We start from the raw sequence: 22,176 nt of genomic DNA on the forward strand, positions 1-22,176 counted from the left end.
CTTTTTCTCCTAATCATCAGCCTTGGGGCTGGGATTCCCGCCCAGGCTCACCCACATGACAACACCTTCTGGCAATACGCCAACTGGACGGCTCGTCAGCACACAGCAGGTCCATGCTATGTGTGTCAGCAGTTAAAATCTGCGGTAGGGCCCAAGTCCCTAATACCCAACTCCCGGGACGAGACTGAAGATACACAACCTTACACATTGTGATCGTTGTCTTCTCGTTTGTAATAGACCAACTCAGAAACTGATAGACCTCCTGATTCCTCAGAGGAGGAACTATTTAGCCCTACCTCCATAAAACCTCGCATTTCAAAAGAGTATGTTTTCCCCTTGTGCTTCCACCGTGATGGACCCATTTCCCTCGAGGTCACCACCTTTTCTGAGTATTTCGTCAATCAAACATGTCCTGACACACGTATCTGTTCTCTGATTCACCCGGGTAATGGCACTGTATATAGAACAGAGGATTGGTATTGGGTGTGTGGGAAGCAAGTATATATGTATCTAACGCATAATTGGGGTGGAGTGTGTGCACTTACCCGATTCGGCTCGTCGTCATATATATTCGGACACCTCAACCAAACACAGACCCAGCAGAAACGGTCCGCTGTCTCTGATCCTGCCTTCCCTCCCCCTGAACATTAGCTTAAATCCCGTTTTGGGACGCCTTTTTTTTCACAATATGGTATTACCCAGTTGTGAAATCAAATAGAAGTCACCCATTATCGCCTGGCCACTTTCATTAATGAAACCCTCATCGCTGTTGATGGTATACGTACTGAGCTCACTGCTTTGCACCTGACAACCCTACAGAATAGATTAGCTTTAGATATCCTGCTGGCTGAAAAGGGAGGCGTATGTGCATTTAGTGGGGGATAGTTGTTGCACATACATCCCTGACAACGACGATGAACACGGAGTTATAGGTCAGGCAGTTGAGAAAATGCGCGCCACGGATCAGGCTCTTAAGGATGACGAAAAGGGTAATCAAGGTAGGGGATGGGGATAGTTGTATACTCTGTTTGGTCATTGGGCGCCGTACATTTCTTTGATAATCCCGAATGTCATCGTTTTCCTGTTGCTATGCCTATTTGGACCATGTATTTTTCAATGTATCCAGCGATCATTCACCCGTATGCTTTCTGGTTATCAACCCGTCCCTCGTGTTTCTGATTATTATCCTATTCCTATGCGACATCTGTTAGTTTAAGTTGTGATTTATCCATTCTTATTTATCATGGATAAAACTGGGGAATTGTAAGATATCCTTGATCACTAGTCCTAGATTAGGTTGACCCGGAACACTCAGTTCTCGTCTATATCTGCTCTTTATACGCTTACGCTGTGAGAATACCCAAACTGTTGCCTTTTGGTATGTGGAGTTATTATCGTTAACCGTTTTTATGTTCTCACAGTATGGTAATATGTATCTTGTTGCCATTATTAGTTATAGTAATTCTGCTGTATGCTTCTAGAATAACCTTTTTGTATGTTTCTGTTGACCATACCCTGAACTATCCTTTTGTGGCATGTGTTACTTTTTTTCTCAGTCCACCATGTAGTTTAAAAAAACATAATATTTTAGAGTCACTTGGAGAGGCTTAGTAGCCTCTGTTTCATGCTTTTTGATTGGTGGTTAATATGGCAGGTTTAAACCTCATTTTGAATATGATTGTGATGATCAGCTAGGTCATATATATGAGAGAGAGAGAGAGAGAGAGAGAGAGAGAGAGAGAGAGAGAGAGAGAGAGAGAGAGAGAGAGAGAGAGAGAGAGAGAGAGAGAGAGAGACCTGTATTACACCCTGATCAGGCAAAACATTATGGCCACTGACAGGTGCAGTGAATAACACTGATTATCTCTTCATCATGGCACCTGCAAGTGGATTGGATATATTAGGCAGTAAGTGAATATTTGTCCTCAAAGTTGATGTGTTAGAAGCAGGAAAAATTAGCAAGCGTAAGCATTGGTTAGATTTTGACAAGGGCCGAATTGTGATGACTAGACGTCTGAGTCAGGATATCTCCAAAACTGCAGCTCTTGTGGGCTTGTTCCTGGTCTGCAGTTGTCAGTATCTATCAAAAGTGGTCTAAGCAAGGAACAGTGGTAAACCAGCGACAGGGTCATGGGTGTCCAAGGCTCCATGATACACGTTGGAAGCAAAGGCTGGCATTGTGGTCTGATCCAACAGACAAGCTACTGTAGCTAAAACTGATGAAGTTAATGGACAAAATGTTCACTCGTTGCCTAATTATATCCCACCCACTAGCAGGTGCAAGGATGAAGAGATAATCAGTTTAATTCACTTTACCTGTCGGTGGTCAGAATGTAATGCCTAAACGGTGTTTATTCTATAGCAGAAAACTGGATAAAGTCAGATAATGACATAAAACCATATCAATAATATATGTAAAATTTTTAACAACAAGCAATAGCATCACTCACAGAACCAGTCTTTGTGTCTTCTAGATTTTTAAACATTTATTTACAATAACATTGTCAATGTCAATAAAGCACAGCTCTGAGAATAAAAAATATGGTCATGGAGATTGTATGAACATTTACATTGTCCTATATTAACTATAAGATGTGCCATAAGATGTAATTGAGCAACATGTTCAGTTCATTGCCTCACGTTAAGCAGTTGGTGATCATCTTGTGTGTATCACTTTAAACTCCTTGAGCTGTTTACAACCAAGCACAGACTGGTGATGTACAAAATTCATCTATACAATAAATCTTTTCCTGCATGTAATTAATTGTAGAAATGTATTTAACACTGTATGCAGTGTGTGTGTGTGTGTGTGTGTGTGTGTGTGTGCTATGCATGCTCATTTTGTTCCATGTTGGTAACCAGTCCCTTTGTGTCCACAGTAGTGGTAGCTCGTGCAGGGTTGTTAAAGTACAGGGTGTTATCAAATGTACACTCCCCAACTACTGGGATGGTTGGTCTTTTATAGAAGAGGAAGGCAGCCAGTCCTGCTATAGCAATGATCACCAACACAACTGCAACAGCAATCCCAGCGTACCCATGAGAGGCCTCTTCCACCTGTGGTTCTGCAGGGCCAAAAATGAATAATTACAAGCACTTAAAAAAGGTTAAAAACGAAACGTTCAACATAAAATTACATCAGTAAACACACAATTTTTTTAAACTTGAAAGTTTTTTATTTAGAATAACTGGATGATCCGCGGTGGCAACCCCTAACGGGAGCAGCCGAAAGAAGTGGAAAAAAGAAGCAGCTGATTTAGAGTTATCAGACTTGAGTACTCACCAATTGCCGGCTGTTTCTCAGTAGGTGGTATAGCTAAAACCAAAAGGGAAGTGAATGTGAGAATAAATTTCACAATCAGCATAAAGATCCAAGAGGTTACCGTGGAGCGTTAACCTCAAGAACATTACATTAAGATATTTAATATACACAGTCTGCTACAATAATTCAGGATTACAGTTACCATAAACAGTTTTTGCATTCAAATGACCATTAGTGAACAGTTGACAACCTCAACAATGATGGAACTATAATAGTTGGACATTCAGTGTCACCCAGATGAGGACTGGTTCCCATTTAAGTCTGGTTACTCTAGGTTTCTCCTCTTATTATCTCAGGGAGTTTTTGCGTGCTATTGTTACTACTGGCTGAATTGATTAGGCATAAACTTATATAGACTGGTTTATAAATGTAAAAGTTTTCTTCAAAAATCTATTTAATTCTATAAAGCTGCTTTGGGACAATGTTCATGGTTGAAGGTGCTATACAAATAAAATAAAATTTGAATTTAAGATAATGCATTACTGAAGATTTTTATTTGTTTGTGTATGTGTGTATGCAGATGGCTTACTTTTGGGGGTTTTGCAGATAAAGCCTCTGTAACCACTACAGTGAGAGCTTATCCACAAGCCACTTTCTGATTTAACCTCCACACAGTTGCCTTGAGCACCAGGCGACCGTGGTGCCCAATTAATGTAGTCCACCACGGTGTTATCAATCCACATCCACTCACCTTGTAAATAAACACATACATATGGTTGCAACTTTGATACAGAGGCTCTTTTTGCTGTCTCTTATATAATATTAATACTATTGCTACTCTGAATGAGAAGCTTTAAAGGTAAGTAGGTTTTAAACCTGTGTAGCTGCGATGGAGGCCAATCCAAAAGGATTTGGCTTCATCATGAAGAATCTCAATATTTTGGCGAATGAAGTTAGACTCCAGTGCATCCCCCACACTCACCAGTGATGCACCTGTACATAGAAATGGGATAATTATTCACTAAAGCTTTAACAAAGATTTAAAGAGACAATATACAGTAAGCCAAATGCACTGTTTCACAGGAGACAAAATTAGGTGTATTAGTTCCATTGTGAAACCTATAGTCATGTCAAGCTTTATTTAAAGAGCAAGATTTTAACAACAGATGTTCAGTGAAAGAGTTTTACAAATCAATCGCACTAGATCTGTTCCGGTATCAGGTTGCACAATCACCTCGCTCGATACATAGTGATGGATTCAATTAAAACAGTGCAAACAAACACTAAAACTAAAAGCATTTACTGTTTTACTGCGGCTTTACTGCATTAAAATTCTTGTTTTCAATGTTTGTATATTTACTATATGCATATATTATTTAATTATTTTACAAAATTTAATTAAACAAATTTTAGTTGTTTAGATCTTCACAATTGAACAAAATATCTGTGCATTTTTTTAAATAAAAAATGTCAAAGCAATATTAGAGTACATTTTATATATGAAGGATTTAATTTAGCCTCTTTTATATTAATTTATTTAGATTTTTAATAAAGATGGTAAAACAGAAATGCACACTTTATTAATCGCTTGTTATTAAAATTAGTGCCGTTAAATATGTGAATATGTATTTGTATAATAATTATATGAATACAATATGTGAGTACCCATTCTCAAACATTCCACTGAAGCATGGGCCCAGTTTTCATTCCTTGTGGCTATAAAAGTATAGCAGTGTCCTCGGAAAGGAACCCAGACCTTGGATTTCTTTGGTTCTGGGCAGTGTCCTGGAAGCTGCGGGGGATCAGTGGGTGCGATATCTGCAAAAAGAATATAAGGAAAAAGTATTAAGCAGTTAACATATCAATTTGTTTTGGAACTTTCAAAAAATAAAAAAAGTTTACTTTCAACAATATGCCACATTGTTTAAAAAACTTAAAACTCTATCCAGGATAAATATGGGTTTTACACACCTATGAGTTTTACACCTATTCAGAACAGGTCTATGTGCTAGTCTGGTTGCAGTGGATCTCCAGCACATAACTAAAAGGACCAGAGAGCAGCATGTGCTGTTTTTGCGATGCCCTTTGATCCTCTTTCATTGACACAGGAAGCCGTAATAATCAGGGCCAAAAGTCTTAATAAGGTGAAAGCTCTGTAGGTATTAAAAGCATTAGAGCCTACCTGGTGAGCGTTTGCAAAGGGAGTAGAAGCTTTTGCTGCATTCTGTTGTTTTCCATGTCCCGTCTATGTCGATGTATACACAGGCTTGGTTTTTCAAAGGCTCACCTGTAGCCCATTTAGTGAACCGCAGTAACCAGTTATCTGTCCAGCGGTATCGTCCATTAGTCTACGGGCAACATTAAGGAAGATACCCAGATCAGCTTAGCTTCCCATAATTCTCAAGATTCATCTATCATCCATGATGCATATGGTACATGGTATACTGTATCACACATGGTGCAGTGATTACAGCGAACTCACACTTATCAAAATGATTACAGTAAACCTGTTATTTAGTTCCTGTAGTCATTTGCCAATTATTTGACTGATCAGTTTAACCGAATGGGTTTGAGTGCCAAAAAAGAATCCCCAATATAATTGTAGAAATCTAAGTAACAATTTTATTAATCAAATGTGGGGTTGAATGTTTTTAACTGTTTTGCAGTTTCAAGTACTGTTTTCCATTTACTGTTTTCTCCAAACATTGTTTTTTCCATGTGAAATGATTTTGAAATGGAATATCCATGGGTTTACTTTGGTGTATGTATGTATGTCACCATCCGGCATCTGTGCATCTTAACAAAAGGTTTGGTGCACTTACCAAATTGCTGTTTAGGCCAATCCACACAGGCTCTTTCAATCTGCCTACTCTGAGACTAATGAACGCCTGAGTGACAGAGTCCAACACACTAGCCATGTCAGCATCATCGGCTTTGCACTGCCTCCTTGCCTCATCCCAGCTCATTTTTTCAGTCTGTATCTTGAATGAATTATTTCCCATTTTAAAATATGATGCTGTTGAAGGTGTTGTGGCAGGAACTTGAATCTGAGAATCTGGAGCAGATTAAACACACATTCCTAGTAAATGTCAACAAAAATGTTCTTGTATTTTTTGGTGACTATGTTGAGTTTGACACACCCCAACTTCTAAAAGTTCACCAATTACTGTAATAATTTGTGCCACAGCTACATCCACTCACCAATATTCCTCTTGCAGATAAAACCTCGTTTCTCTTCGCAGTCCTCGACCTTCCACTTGCCAGTAATTCTATCTGGGTTCTTCGCCATTATGACACAGTCAAACTGCAGAAGATGGTGATTATGTAAATAAATAAAGGCCCACAGAAAAAATAATAAATCACCATATAGCCATGTGATGCCAAATGATATATATATATATAAAAGTAAAAAAAAAACGGACAAAAGGATCGCAAAAAGATCAGGATCAAGGATGAAAGAGATGTCTTAAAAATCAAAGCCAAAACAGTACAAAAAAGATTAAAGGTGCAATAACTTAACACATAGTCAAGTAGACATGTGCTTTTTTTAACTTCCTGTTCCAGATTTAGACCCTCTTTGCTATTATAGCAATCTAAACACTTTTAGGATGACTTTTGGCTAGATTGTGGAGTGTGGCTTTCAGGATTTGTGCTTATTAAACCACAAGAACATTGTTGAGGTTAAGCACTGATGTGAGTTGAGGCATTAGCCAGGCAGAGGAAATGGTAGCCTCGGTGGTGATAGTGGTAGTGGTAGGTTAAGACATTGGACTTCTGATAGAACCAAGCTAGCACTGCTGGGCATTTGAGCAATAATCGTAACCCTCAACTGCGCAGCTGAATAAATGGAATATTGTACATGGATAAGGGCGTCTGCCAAATGCCGTAAATGTAATGTTAAATGTGCACAGTCACTATTCAAGAATATCCCAAAAAAGTGTTCCAGAGTTCCAAGTTCTTCCAGACTAACTTTGGCACATTATGTCAACTTGATTTGTGCACATGCCCTCAGCTATTATTTACAGTGAGTGAAAAATTTAATGCGACAGCACACAAAGAAATTCTATACAACTGTGTGCTTCTAGGTTTGTGGCAACAATTTGGGTATAATCAGCATGTGAAAGTGATGTTCAGTCGTCCACAAAAGTCTGACCATGTAGTGTTATGTATAAAATAAAATAACACAACATCTTACAGTTGTTATAATAGAAACGCTTTCATTATTAGAGATTTAGTGAACTTTATTGGACTTCAGTCTTCAAGACAGAGGACTGTGCACTGTGAGATGTGATAGTAAGTTGACAAAGCTTACATTTCAGCAATTAAGTAATATTTCGCACTGCCCAATGAATTTAACAGATTTTGATTTAGTGAGCATTTTTTTTAATAGAATTCACATGCAGTATTTTACATGCTGTCACTACTATTGTGTTTAAGGTCATGTTGTATTACCTTATTACTGGGGAAAGTTCAATGAAGGTCATAATCAAGCCACAATAATATAAAAAAGCATATAAGTTTGACTACAGATAACATCCAACTATGAAAAACTCCATCTCCATAACAACATGAAAAAATAATAACCTGACTGCTTTATTCAAATTTATATTTTAACTCCACAATTCCAAAAAAAGTTGGGATACTGTGTAAAATGCTGTCGACACAATGTCAGAAATCTGAACGATGAGTCCAGAAAACATAAGGACCTGTGTTGCAGAATTATCATTCCTGAAAGTTTTGAAAGCTATAATGCTGAGAACAACAGAAGATCTCTTAGTTAGACAATTAATTTCTCCAGGAAAGCTTGCAGTGCATTAAAAATCATGAAAACCGGAAAGTTCATTACAACTTCATTACAATTTTACAACCTGTTTCAACCAGGTCCACTCTGTCACTCCACAAAATGGATATGTTATATAAAACTAGGAAAACGTAGGAAGACAAGTGGTAAACATCAAAATGTTAATTCTGTTCAAGAAAAGTGTCAAGTAAGAACTTGATCATAGAACGTTGAATGTACAAGTCTGTAAAGCATCATATAGTATGCCAATATTCCAGGATCCAGAAAAAAAAGGGAGAATTGTTCATATGTATCATTATACTTTTATCAGGATTTTGCTACTGCATTAGCAGAAAAACTTCAGCAAACCTTGAATGAAAAAGGAAATTGAATTTAATAATTCTCCACTGTAATCAAAAGTGGTCGAGATCTGTCAATTGCAGCCAAAAGACTGAAAGTCAAGCACAATTCTGGCAGACCTACCGAGGTTTCTTCATATTCCAAACTTGACAAGAAGTGGTAGTGTGGTAGTGTATCCTGTATTGAAAAAGTAAGATTTTACAATAGATTTATATATTCATGAGTGTGGTATTTAAAAACAGACAACTATACAAAAGACATCCAACATTATTAACATGAACATTATGAATAAACACAAGCACAAGACAAGGAAACAACTGTCTTAAAAAAGAAAGTCCTAGTTCCAGAAACCTAGAGAAAACAATCTAGAGGAAGACCCAACGTTGCAAAAACTCAAGTGGTTTCCAAATGTATTGAACAAGTAGACTGCATACTGAAAGAAACAAGTGAAAGGTTTACCACAGAAAAGAAAATATTAAGTGGGTTTAATTGAATTTTATTTTATCTTTAAACCCAGAATGTTCAGACCCATTGGAGCATATTGTATAAATAGCATATTAAGTAGTGATATTCATCTTCAAGTCTTCCAAGATATACTTAATGGGCAAAAGATTCACAGAAACATTCACAACAAAATGTGACAAAGACTGGACATAGCAAATGTACAGAAATTTCCAGCAGTAAGTTATCAAGCTCATTTTGTCATTGTTTTCTAGAATGCTCACACCATTTTACACAAAGATTCCTTGTCTAGGAAAAGATGAAGAAATCATGCAGAAGCAAGAACAAAAAGTGAGATCTGGAGTAAGTTTCTATTGTGGTTTCAGAAACCCTACTTCTTTTTAAAGGCTCACTGGCATATATGACAACCAAGCAATTGACGGCAGCATTCAGGAACTGTAAGTTAGGACCCTATATATAAAAGATGTATAAAATATTTTGATTAGAATTTCTTGGTTTGTTTACACCATGCAGTTTTCAATAAATTCTTTTGCGATCAAACTTAAGGCATGAGGATAGGAATCTATGTAACTGAAGACCTGCATGACCCCTTCTACCACAGGTTATTCTCTAATGCTGTGCTGGAATCTTGTCACCCAGAAGACAATGTTGGTCTGAAGCAACTTTAAGGGTTTGAGCCATAGTATGTAGGAAAAGTATTGCATTGCTTGTACGTGTGTATATGTGACATAAGGCAAAATGTTATTAGCAGAAGGATTATGAATGAAATATATATATCTATATATCTATAGATAGATAGATAGATAGATAGATAGATAGATAGATAGATAGATAGATAGATAGATAGATAGATAGATTTATAAAATAGAGACATGGTACTTACATCTACTCCATACGTTCTGCGACCATCTGGAAATGATGTTGGATATCCTTTGGCCCAGTTGGTGTACCGTACACCTTTCCCATCCGTCCAAAGAAAGCGCATTTCCCAGTTGATATCATTCAAGCCAATCCACATGTCATCAGGTGCATTAAGCATCATAGTGGTGAGAAATGCTGAAAGAAAAAGACACAAATTCTGAATTTCTCAGCACAAATGTATTTTTTTTTACAAAGGCTATGGTGCAGATTTGTAAGGTAAATACTTTATGAAAAAAGTTCAACCAGTACCTTGCTCTGATTGACTCAGAATGGACACTAAATTGCCTCCTTGAGAGATGCAGTACATTCGAGCATCATGCCACATTTTCACTTCAGCGCTATCTTTTCCAACAAATTTATAACACTGTCAAAAAAATAAAAAATAATGTCAGACAAGCAAAGTTCACTTTATGAATTATTCCTATTGCTATTGTTTCATTTTAGTACCATTGAGAATCATTTATTATTCTGTTAGTGAAATTGTGTGTAAATGCTCCTTGTGTAGGACAAACCGATCTAAAAATGTACAAAAAAAAAAAAAAAAAATTTTGAAAAAGATAATTTTCTTTATAATACATGCATATGTTGATAAATTAAAAAGAATATATTAGTTTCATTCATTCATATTTGTTTCATTTACAAATTATTTATTTATTCTTTAATATAAATTTTTTAAATATGCAACGATTTTAACCTGGAGAGAATGAATTTTATATATGGTTTGAAGCCAATTAATTAGGATTTTCTTTAGATAGTCTTCGTATTTATACTTATACATACTTAGGAGTACAAATAGGATACAAATGCTTTGAAAATGAATAGCTTGTGAAAATGTTCTAATAAACCATTAATAGGACAAATTAATCAGTTCAGACTAGTAAATGAAGCCCAGTGTTTCATGTAGGAAGCTGTGGAGGGTGGAATATTTTAAAGATTTATTAAGTTATATTTTTGAATCTTTAAATTTGGTTGAGGTAAATTTACTCACTTTTCCCTGAAAAGCAGTCCAGTCAGAACTACAGCCTCCCTTTGGTGCAGTGGTAGGAGCCGATGTACTTGTGACAAAGTCAACGCTTCTTTTACAGATAGAGGGTAATTCTACTCCACAGTTGATATCGTTCCAGAATCCTGAGAAAGAGAATGATTTTATGCGTGCACAAAATTGACTGAAAACAACAAGACCATTAAGATTAAAAATAGATTATGTGGTCTTACCCATACTTTTGTAGATAGTTACACAGTTTTCATCATTGTTGGCAAAGTTTGGTTCGTTTTGGTTCCATGCTGTGTAGACAACTGGAGAACCGTCCACCCAGCTGTAAGAATAATATAATGTTAATCCAACCCATTAAAAAATATTCCTGCTAAAGGATTTTCAGAACTTTTTCCTTCAGCCACCACTTAATGTAATGTTACCTAAACGATTTATCCAATCCCACTGTCATTCCAATGTAATACTGGTCTTCTGAGCCTCTTGAAATCTGCAAGTTTGAATTCATGAAACAATTCAAGCTTTTTAAAATTGTCATTATCAAAACAGAATGAAACAGAACAGAGGCACTAGGTTGGCTAGGTTTTTTTCACCTGTTTATATATAAACTTTCTCTCACTTTGACCAGTAATGACAACAAGGTCAGAATGGTTCTTCTTGCATGATGCACGAGCTTCTTCCATATCCAGAGACTCCATATTTATGTAGTACTGACTGCCATTGAACTGTATCCAGCCATTATCTGTAATGGTAAACTCAACTATGGAACATAAAATGCACACCACAAGAACATTAGTAAATTAGTGAACATCAGCTGAACGACACATGCTGACGAATTAATATCAGCTTTTAAAAATTTAAATATTAATTTAAAATTTAGATATAATTGGTGAGCAAAATGAATTAGTTAAGTTGTATTATACCTTCGGGGGAGCTTGTAGGTGGAGGTTTTGGAGTTGTACCTGTTATAAAGGTTAGAGTTAAACAGCCGAACAGACAATAGTATGATCATAGTAGGACAATAGTTTTGCTAGTCCTGAAATAAAAAATGTGGATGGATATATACACACACACACACACACATACACACAGGATAGATTATATATATATATATATATATATATATATATATATATATATATATATATATATATAGTTTTAGCTGGAGTACCTACCCCGTTGTATCTGACAGATCCAATCATTGTAGGAGTCACAAAATGCATCATTCCACCTATGACCATAGAAGAAGCTAGCTTCTGCACAATGCTCATTAGAATTGTAATTATTAGGCTCCCCATAGCTCCAATTCTCAAAGTTTGACTAACATGCAGACACACACACACACACACACACACACACACACACACACACATACAATTGAGAAAAATTAGACACACACATAACATAGGCATTCAATACATCATGTAAATATCTGCACATCGCACATTTGCCACCAAATTACACAACCTATAATAATCAAATATGTTTCTACACTGTATTATCAGATTTTCAACATTACATGCACATCATGCTTATTAATGGCTCTTTGTTATTCTTATAGACTAAATCTCTCTCTGCTCTATACTATAGTGGGCTTGCCTTCATACTAATCACCTTCACATGTTTCCAATCTACACCCTCCCTTTATAAGGCTCCTGTTCGCACTCCATCATTCCTGGACTACCTGTGTTTCGGTATATACCCGCTTTCTGTTACATGCTGCTTCCTAGCTTCTGTTTGTTTCCGAAGGCTAATAAACGTCCTATTCGTATTCTGGTTTTTCCGACTCTTGATCAAAGCGTGACATAAGCAGTGACTGTGAACTTATTGAACATGGATTCAGTTTCTATTTCATACTAATCCATTTACAGTGCAACAATATTTTCAACATAGAATTACTTTTAATAAAACGATCGAACAGAAAATAGATGGGGAAAAAAAACAACTCACTGCAGTCCCATCTGACCATGTAAACCCAGAATTATCATCCAGCATACTAAACCCAATCCATGCTGGATCATTTCCTCCACCATACCTTTTAGAAGACATTAAACAGTAAGGGCTCATTATTCACAAAAAAGAGGCAAAATTACAGTGGCCGAGAAGTGCAAAACACATTAACAAATCCAAAAACAAATGAACAAATCCAAAAACAATAACAAATCCAAAAAAAAAAAAACAAATCCAAAAACACATTAACAAATACGAAAACAAATTAACAAATTAGAAAACACTAACAAATCCAAAAACAAAATAACAAATCCGAAAACAAATTAACAAATTCAAAAACAAATTAACAAATTCAAAAACACATTAACAAATCCGAAAACACAACGACTAAATTCAGACAAACCGGAAAAGGAATGTATAGTTTGTGAATGGAAACTTACAGCTCATTGGACAAGACACCTGTTAGTCAAGATATACAGGTGAGTGACAGGTGTCTCGTCCAATGATCTGTAAGTTTCCATTCGCAAACTATACCTACCTTTTCCGGTTTGTCTGAATCGTTGTGTTTTTTGGATTTGTTAATGTGTTTCATGCAACGATTCAGACAAACCGGAAAAGGTAGGTAGTTTGTGAATGGAAACTTACAGATCATTGGACGAGACACCTGTCATTCATCTGTATATCTTGACTGACAGGTGTCTTGTCCAATGATCTGTAAGTTTCCATTCACAAACTATACCTACCTTTTCCGGTTTGTCTGACTTTTGTCGTTGTGTTTTCGGATTTGTTAATTTGTTTTGCACTTCTCGGCCACCGTACAAAATAGTATTATTGTCTAAAAACCAATGTTGAAATCACTGGAATTCTTTTTTAACTTTGGAATCATACTTACGGTATGGTGTTGCTTTCAGCTTCACTGTGAAAGCTAGCTAGATCACCACCAATGGCCTTGCAGTAGTTACGTGCATCCAGCCATGATTTCTTATTTTCTTTTGTATTTCTGTATATCTAAGAAGTGAAGAAAATGTACAAAAGGTGTGTTGCAAATTTCCATAACTGATATAGTGCTTTAATTAATGTGGTCACACTGTGGAGCAATTGTGTTTGCAGTGGCTGTACCCGAATGCAACTGGCAGAGTCTTTTTTTATCCATTTGGAGGGGCAACTGATAGGTTGCGTTGTTGGAGGTTCTTTGGTTGTAGTAACACCCTCTGCTATTTTCTTACAGATGTACTTTTCTTTACTGTCACAAGCGATTACATCCCATAATCCTGCTGAAGTCCCAGTTCGCATGGCAACACAGCCCTGCTGCCTATCTAAATGCCAGAGATTAACAAAAGTAATTCAACAGAAGATTTAATTTAACTAAATGACTTAATATTTTAATTAATAGTTAATTTTTTAATTAATGAATAAATTCCATACCTGGCATTCCTACATTGAAGTGTGTAAATTTAACTGCTTGCTTAGTTGTCCACTCAAAGCTTTCTGCACGTTCCGTATTGGACAGGCCAATCCAGAAATATTTTTCAGGGCGCAAGCCAATCTGGCTGATGAGAAAAGCATTCTCATACCTAAAATAAAGCCCCAACACCACACACACACACACACACACACACACACACACACACACACACACACACACACACACACACACACACACACACACACATAGACAGATCAGTGTAGGCAAGCATTTACATTTATTGTATAAAAACAGCATATAACTAATGTGCACATTACCTGTTTGCAACTTCTATTAGGTCAGCTGCACTCCGTCCACATGCTGTTTTGGCCTCATTAAAGGTTTTGGCTTCGACACCAATGCTGTAGCAGTAGGAGTTGAATCTGATCCAGCCCTAAAAGAACCACAAAAAAACACTCATTTTAGTACATGTATCTTCTTCTTCTTCCGGCTGCTCCCATTAGGGGTCGCCACAGCGGATCATCCGTCTCCATACCACCCTGTCCTCTACATCTGCCTCTTTCACACCAACTACCTGCATGTCTTCCCTCAGTACATGTATATTAGTACATAATCCATGCACATGGGAGAATCTCCAACAAACTGACCTGGTTTATATAGCTTAGTTTAAGTTCCTGTAGTTTTTAAAAGCAAAGCTGATGGACAAATATAAAATTATATGCATATTTCTAACAAGGACCTTTGTAAACAGTACATAGCTAAGATTGCAAAGGTTTTAGGCATCTTGAAATGTTTTAAGTAAGAATAGAATAGATAAATGTGATTCCATAAATGTGAATAGATTCAAGGCGCATCTAGGTTGTATTTTGTCTCATGCCTAGTGACTCTGACCAGGATAAAATGACTAGTAAAAAAAGAATTGAATGAAAATGTTAGAGGATTATCAGTCAGTATGGAACTTCACAAAGCTTATCAAGACCCCAAGGAAATACTTTTCTCAGATTGGTGGGCACTATAGTTGCTTTGTTAATAGACCCTCCAGTATGGCTTCCCTCCTCAATGAAGGGACTGTCTAAGAGATAGCGAAAGATGTACAGCAGCATGACCACTTAAGTTTTGTTTTATCTTAGCAAATTAAAGAGGTCTCTATATACAAAGTGTACCAAGTATTTTTAATAGCTGCCTTATTAAACTGCCTTCTGCGGAAAAGAAATATAAAACAATGGAGGTGAGACAATAACCATGAAGCAAGTAGACAAATAGATATATGCTGACCCAAAGACTATGCCCACCTCCACTGGGTGGTGTGGATTTCTTTGAGGCAGAACCTATAAAATGGGTACCACTGACCTCTGAGGTAAAAACAAACCAAGCTCAACACTATGGCTAGAGATATCTCAGATGAAAAAAACAATTGCACATGCAGGCATGGTACAGAAAGCCTCAGGGGTGCATAGCTGTAAGATAATGATTCCCACTCCTGTGGCTGACTTTATATTTTTCTAAATATGTGTAAAGTCTCAATGACTCCCTCTTACATAGAACATTAAAGAAAAATGACTCTCCTTTACTTGTACACACCAATTTGATTGCGAATGTATATATGGTAGAGTACATAGAAAAAACAAACTTGTGCAAGGAACAAACTTATTAACTTATAAAGGGAACTAAATCCCTTATAAAGGTGAATGTGTTGAGAATTTAAAGGTATAACTTACAATAGGACATCCGGGGCTGATAATCTCAGGTGACCCTGCAGGTCTGGTGGAGGCTTTCTTCTTACACATGAAGCCATATTCCTTTTGACATACGTGATCTGCCCACTTACCATCCTAATGCACGAAAAAGATTTACTCATAATCACTTTTTAGACTAAATTAAATGGATATTTAACACATTTAGTGTGTCATCTTCAAACGTTATACCACTAAAATGTATGTTCGACTTGGTGGTGACTGTACCTTGCCTTTCATGAGAACGCAATCCTCCCTGAGGATAGCTGCATGTGAAGGCTCTCCCACAAGCCACTTGGCAAAGGTGACATGGGTTCGGTCTGTCCATTCAAACAGGTTCTCAATCTTCTGATCGTTTAGACCTATCCATAATTCATCAGTGGCCACTGACAAACAAATATTTATGATAATCAGCATCCAAGTCATTGAAGAAACAGGTCTTTATATTAAGGATCGTATCAAGTTGTAGAATTTCCTATTTGATTAAAAAGAAAAAAAATATTCTTATCAATTAAAAATTTTACTTTAATAGCCAATATTTGTCCTTTAGTAGGGTCTGTTAATAGGTGTGCCTATCTATGCATACATATATGTTTGATATACTGTTTAATCTGAAGCTATACATGTACATGAATATGTATTTTACCTTGTATAAGTCAGTATAGAAACTATAAAATTATGTATTTATATATATATATATATATATATATATATATATATATATATATATATATATATATATATATATATATATATATATATAAATTCTAAATATTTGCCTATGCCTATGTACAGTGTACACCATGATGCTTTGGCTTCTAGTCTAATCCAGTAAGATTATGTTGGTGCTCTTACAATAGCCACTTTGTGATATAATAAAGCTGTGTTCTTCAATATTGTGAATACTGATCAGGTCAGCTCCTTCTTTCCGACAGGCTGTCAGTGCATCTTTCCACATCATCTTAGTGCGTGAGAGAGAGTAGCAGTGGCCAGCATAAGGTACCCAGGTGGCTGGACAGAAACTGGGCTGGTCTTTAGCCACTAAACATGCACACAAGAATTAAACAAGTGTTAGCAGGATAGAAAGTTTAATGGTTACAGGCATACATTCGAAATGTGTATATTTGTAATTAGGGATGTCAAAATTAACGATTTAATCATGTTAATGCAAATTCATTTTAATGGCACTAATTTTATTAGCGCATGATTAACGCAGTGCACATTTCTGTTCGACCATTTTTAATAATAAAAAAAATATATTTTTCTTACTCAGATATGAAAAATAAATTAAAAAATCCACAAAAATATTTTTTAATCACTAAACATTTGTTTAACTGATGCGCCAATTCTCAAATCAAGCACTAAAATCCGATTCAAATCATCCATGTGAAAACATAACAAAAGTTCCGTTTGGTGTTCTGATGATTTATGAAATTAAAACCCCATAATTACTTTAAAACAATTACAAGGATATTTTGTCTTTGTGCTCTATGTTGTGTATGGTATGGTTTATATATAGTTGGATAAAGCATCCATATTTGTCTATGCCTATGCTGATTTGTGAATTAACTTAAAAATGATTGATTCAAGGTACATTTAGAACAGGTACAAATGTGCAAATAAATATTTAAATCGATTAACAGTCCTATTTGTAATACAATAAGTGTCTCCAGTACTCACCCTCTGAATGTGTAATGGTAGTGGAGTTTCCTTTGCGACAGATGTATCCCAGTTTACTACTGCAGGCCACACTTTCCCATTTAGATGCTTTGCCAGCGTTAAGTGCTGCACAGTTCATGCCAGGCTCCAGTAAGGGCTGACCTAAATAATGAATTGGGGGGTAAGAGCATGTTTGCAAATAGGCTTGAAGGATATATGGATGTGTGTGTGAACTCACCTGGAGCCCAATTCAGATATCTAAATGGATTTCCATTGCTCCATTGCCATCCACTTTCAAAATCTAGACTATTCAGTCCAATCCAAAGAGATGAACCAAGTATATTAGTTAAACCTGAAAAAAAAAAAAAAACTTTCTGTAAAAAATATAGCCATTGTGTTTGGTATACTGATTTGAAGACAGAGCCCCAGTGTTTACCTGATATATATGTTTGCTCATGCAACTCCATAATACTGAGTAGATCAGCATCTTGCTGCTGGCAGCTTTTGCGAGCCTGATGCCAGGTCAGCACTGCTTGAGTGTTCCTCTTGTACAACACACCTGTTACTGGATCAGTGTCCCAACCTGCAGACGCTATCACACCATAGACACATTGTTTTTAGATTAACACACAGACTGCTAAACATATAAAACAGTAACATATTTAGACATTTATCTTGGGGAGAGAAAAACGCTGTCATTAAAAAATAGTGAATGTATTCAAACAATCTTTTTAAAAGATTCTTTCGTCAATTACAGAAGAATGCAAGTAGGTTTGCATTTTGCAAAGAGCAAAATTGCCTATATTGTATCTTCTAAAACGCTTTACTAATAAAAACAGAAAAAGACACTCCATACCAATCAAATTAGCCATAATAATAATCTTTTTTATATTTTGCAATATACTTGAAGTTCTCTATGAAGAAAAATCATGATTGATTGTAATAATAATGTAATGTGATCATTTTTTTATGTAGGTTTACACGAAAGGAAACTCCTGCTATGAGCAGTCCAATGGCTACAGAGGCAAGTTATTAAATTATAAATACTTTTTAAGATGCTGCACTGATCTACATTCTCCATTGACTATTAAAATTAACAGTGCTTAAATAACAACGATAATGACTTATGAACTAACCTGGTTATTTATTGCTACACATGATGCAGGTTAATATACAGACAAGTAGACTATCATACATTTCTAAATATCACCAAGACAGCAAAAATATCTTTCACTTGCATCTGCAAAAAAACAGGAAAATACAAAAGAAAGAACTTCACAGGAAGCATGTGTTTCAGCAGGTCATTCCCCAGGCCTGATTATGGGACTGACCTCGGCCTCAATATAGCACACAATAAAAAAAAGGAACATCATCTGCCCCAGCTACCACAGCACTTACTTTGTATATAGCTATGTCCTTCCTGTCAGATTCCTATCCTTCCAATCATTAACTGTCCAAATGTGTTAACACTCAAGTGAAACCACCAGTGAAAAACATCAGTCCAAGTGGAAAACATCTCTAAAATAATGTATCCATGTACGCAACGTCTCAATGTTAAATTTCTTACATTTTGTAGGACAGAAACCCCATTTCTTGTCCTTGTTGTAGTCCACGGCTGTGGCACACCAAGGCTGTCCATCAGATCTCCCTTCAATGGTGCACTCAGCGTACCACTTCTCTGCATACTTAAAGGGAAACAGGCAGGGGCTACCCAAAGCATTGCCACCGATCGTAAATGTCTCTGCAATATATGTAAAATGAAGTGTGAGACAAGTGAGGCCATGAAGGCCCTACTCTGAAACATGTATTTATCTAAGATCTAAAAATAACAGCTACTGTATTGGTTTTCCAAGCGTTTAATAAAATAATAAATTAAAATTGTTCTTTGTTAATGCATGCCAAATGTTTCATTTTGCTGTCTAAGCATTCTAACCACTCACAGCATATCTCTGCTGAGCCTTGTTATTTGGTTTACATTTTTATTGAACTTGACATTGTGGACCATTAGAAATCCAAACAATGCTTTAATTCACAAATTCAACATGAGTAAAATGCATAAAAGAACCAGCATAAATGCAACTTGTACTTAACTTTAACATGTTTTAAGTGATACCTATCCACAAAACCCAAGTTTCAAGTTGATCCTACCTTGGTATCCATGAGAGCACAGGTCTTTGTTATTGCCATATATCTGCCAGCGGCTCCAGTCCCCTGTCCCTGTGTACAGAAGTAAATTGGGCTCCTGGCGATTGCCGTAATTCAGATGCAAAGGCTGGGTCTTTATACCAAACAGAGTCTCATTCTTGCACTCCCATGTTTGCATCGGACTGAGCTCATTGCAGGGGAGCAAAACAACTTTAACCCATTCTTTAAGGTCCTGGACTCCGAGGCACAGCTTGTGGGAAATGCTTAGGACCCGAGAGGAGGAAATCCATCGGAAGCGCTGCCTTTCTGAAGACAAGTCGCAGTCGCTGGCCTGTGCCATGTTGGGGTCGACTACTTTCACACATTTGTTGTGAGCTTCATTGTAGATGAGGAAGTAGCTGCTGTCTGTACAACAAAAGGAAAAAACACACTCATTTATTAACTACTTGCTATAAATCATGTTCTCTAACCTTAGTAAGCAACAAAGTGTTACCTGTTGCACTTTAATATTCATTTAAAACAGGCTTTACCAGATCTATAACTACAAATGTTTACACTCTAAATCACTTCAAATAATATTTCTTCAAGTCAGCACAGTGTCATATTGTTATATATATTTAATATCACACCTGTTTTACCACCAATAGTTGAGTATTTAATTAATATTTTTCTATTAAATTAAAAAACATTTGGAATTTATTGATCTAAATTAATGTCTGTATGTATCTAAGGTCTACACACCAATATTTATTACATACCTAGCTGCACAGTGTAGTGCAAAGCTATGCAGAAGCACAGCAGCACAAATAGAGGATGATGGTTCTTCTTCATGTCTGTCCTTTAGTCCTTTAGCATAATCCAGGAAAACTATCCAGGGGTGAGTGCCTTTATGTGTTTATAGGTGTGGGTTTTTGCTAAAGTGTGTAGTGTGAAGCTTACAAACCGTGTGGAATGAAAACACGCCCATTTGTTTTAAGTTTGGTGTGTGAATCCTTTTATGGGGTGGGAGTTACAGACAGGAACAATGTGTTAATTCTTGAAGAAGATCTCTATCTCCTTCTCTACTTCACTCTTACACACACACACACACACACACACACACACACACACACACACACACACACACACACACACACACAGACATACACACACACACACACACACACACACACACACACACACACACACACACACACACACACACACACACACACACAGACAGACAGACACACACTTCAAAAATCAAAAATGTGGTATGTCAAAGGTAAAAAGGTCACAAATCAATCTAATGTGTGTGTGTGTGTGTGTGTGTGTGTGTGTGTGTGTGTGTGTGTGTGTGTGTGTGTGTGTGTGTGTGTGTGTGTGTGTGTGTAGAAATACAAAATTCTCAGGTCATAATTTACAGCATCTTACATTGTATACATTTCTTCAGGCACAATTATTCAATTAATTTGAAGTTCTACAGAAATTAACAAACACATCTAGATTATCTTATCTTGAACTATGCTAGCCGAAACAGTTAGAATTGAGCACTATTTCTTAATCAATCAGTAAATAAATAAATTCTATGCTTTAGGAGAAACTATAACAGTTTATGCTGTAAATAAAGTTCTAGTTGGTTTAAGTGGGGGTGATGACAGGGTATAAAGATAAAAAATGCTGATAATGTAAGAGAGAAAAGGCAATAGGAATTTTAGAAGACCTGCAGCTCAGCAAGAAGGAAATCTGTTCCAAACACCAGAGTACAAAGCAAGGAAATCCTGTTTCCTCCTCTGGGGTTTAGAAAGAGTTGAGGTTAGCATATATGATACAAATAAAAAGCTGGATCAAAAAAAAAAAACTTTTCAGACAAAAAGGGTAAGCATCATTTACAACTGAATATTAGAAAGACAACACAATGTAGGAGCCAAAGAAGAAAAAAAACACACAGTTGAGATTCACACATACAAAAATGTTTTTTTTAGGTAAATAACATTCTGTTAATTTCCCCTTTTTATTTCTGTATTTATAAAATAGAAAAATCCCTGTAGCTATTTATGTCTGAAGTATGAATTGCAAAACTGAGAAGTAATTTTCAAAGAATACACAATTTTTCAAATTGTGTAGGTTACAAGCAAATATAACAAATATACAGAGAATAAAGAGAATAGTTAAAGATGGTTCAGCATCACCGAAACAAATGTGTATCCTAAAATTACTGGATTCAATTCAGGTTTTTCTACTAAATGTAACACACAGACACTTCTTAATACAGTCCAACATAATTAAAAGGGAAATTCAGAGCAATAGTGTGCTTTCTCTTCCTACACATCCATTAACTCTCTTTTTGTGGCATTTAGCAGATGCCCTTATCCAGAGCAATTGACATAAGTACATAAGTTATTTTTATTTATGATAAAACGAGTTGCAAAAAACATTTCTAGATATCAGTAATATACCATATGTCTTTTTTTTATACAGGCAGCAAACTAAAACAGTGTTAACAATGTG

General features: G+C 36.3%; 1 protein-coding gene across 2 annotated transcripts; it reads right to left on the reverse strand.

Annotated features, from left to right (window-relative positions):
• Positions 1-2,460: 2,460 nt before the first annotated feature.
• On the reverse strand, positions 2,461-20,653 carry mrc1a (mannose receptor, C type 1a). Of its 2 annotated transcripts, XM_083541968.1 has the most exons (31): positions 20,445-20,653; positions 19,690-20,091; positions 19,109-19,282; positions 17,978-18,133; positions 17,780-17,893; positions 17,563-17,703; positions 16,738-16,923; positions 16,111-16,268; positions 15,868-15,981; positions 14,467-14,582; positions 14,149-14,297; positions 13,843-14,039; positions 13,616-13,731; positions 12,724-12,808; positions 11,949-12,093; positions 11,697-11,735; positions 11,367-11,533; positions 11,199-11,263; positions 10,998-11,098; positions 10,771-10,910; positions 10,032-10,146; positions 9,745-9,917; positions 8,523-8,576; positions 6,461-6,563; positions 6,082-6,314; positions 5,442-5,607; positions 4,925-5,077; positions 4,136-4,252; positions 3,849-4,010; positions 3,281-3,313; positions 2,461-3,062 (listed from the first exon to the last, which is right to left on the reverse strand). In XM_083541968.1, exons 1-31 carry the CDS (start codon positions 20,515-20,517, stop codon positions 2,827-2,829), a joined length of 4,383 nt encoding a protein of 1,460 aa, XP_083398094.1. In that variant the 5' UTR covers positions 20,518-20,653; the 3' UTR covers positions 2,461-2,826. The 2 variants fall into 2 exon arrangements, with proteins under 2 accessions (XP_083398094.1, XP_083398095.1); XM_083541969.1 differs by lacking the exon at positions 8,523-8,576 and having other exon boundaries at positions 20,445-20,652.
• Between the last annotated feature and the right edge of the window lie 1,523 nt (positions 20,654-22,176).

This window comes from Silurus aristotelis (genome assembly GCF_946808225.1).
Source record: "Silurus aristotelis genome assembly, chromosome: 5".
Lineage (NCBI taxonomy): Eukaryota > Metazoa > Chordata > Actinopteri > Siluriformes > Siluridae > Silurus > Silurus aristotelis.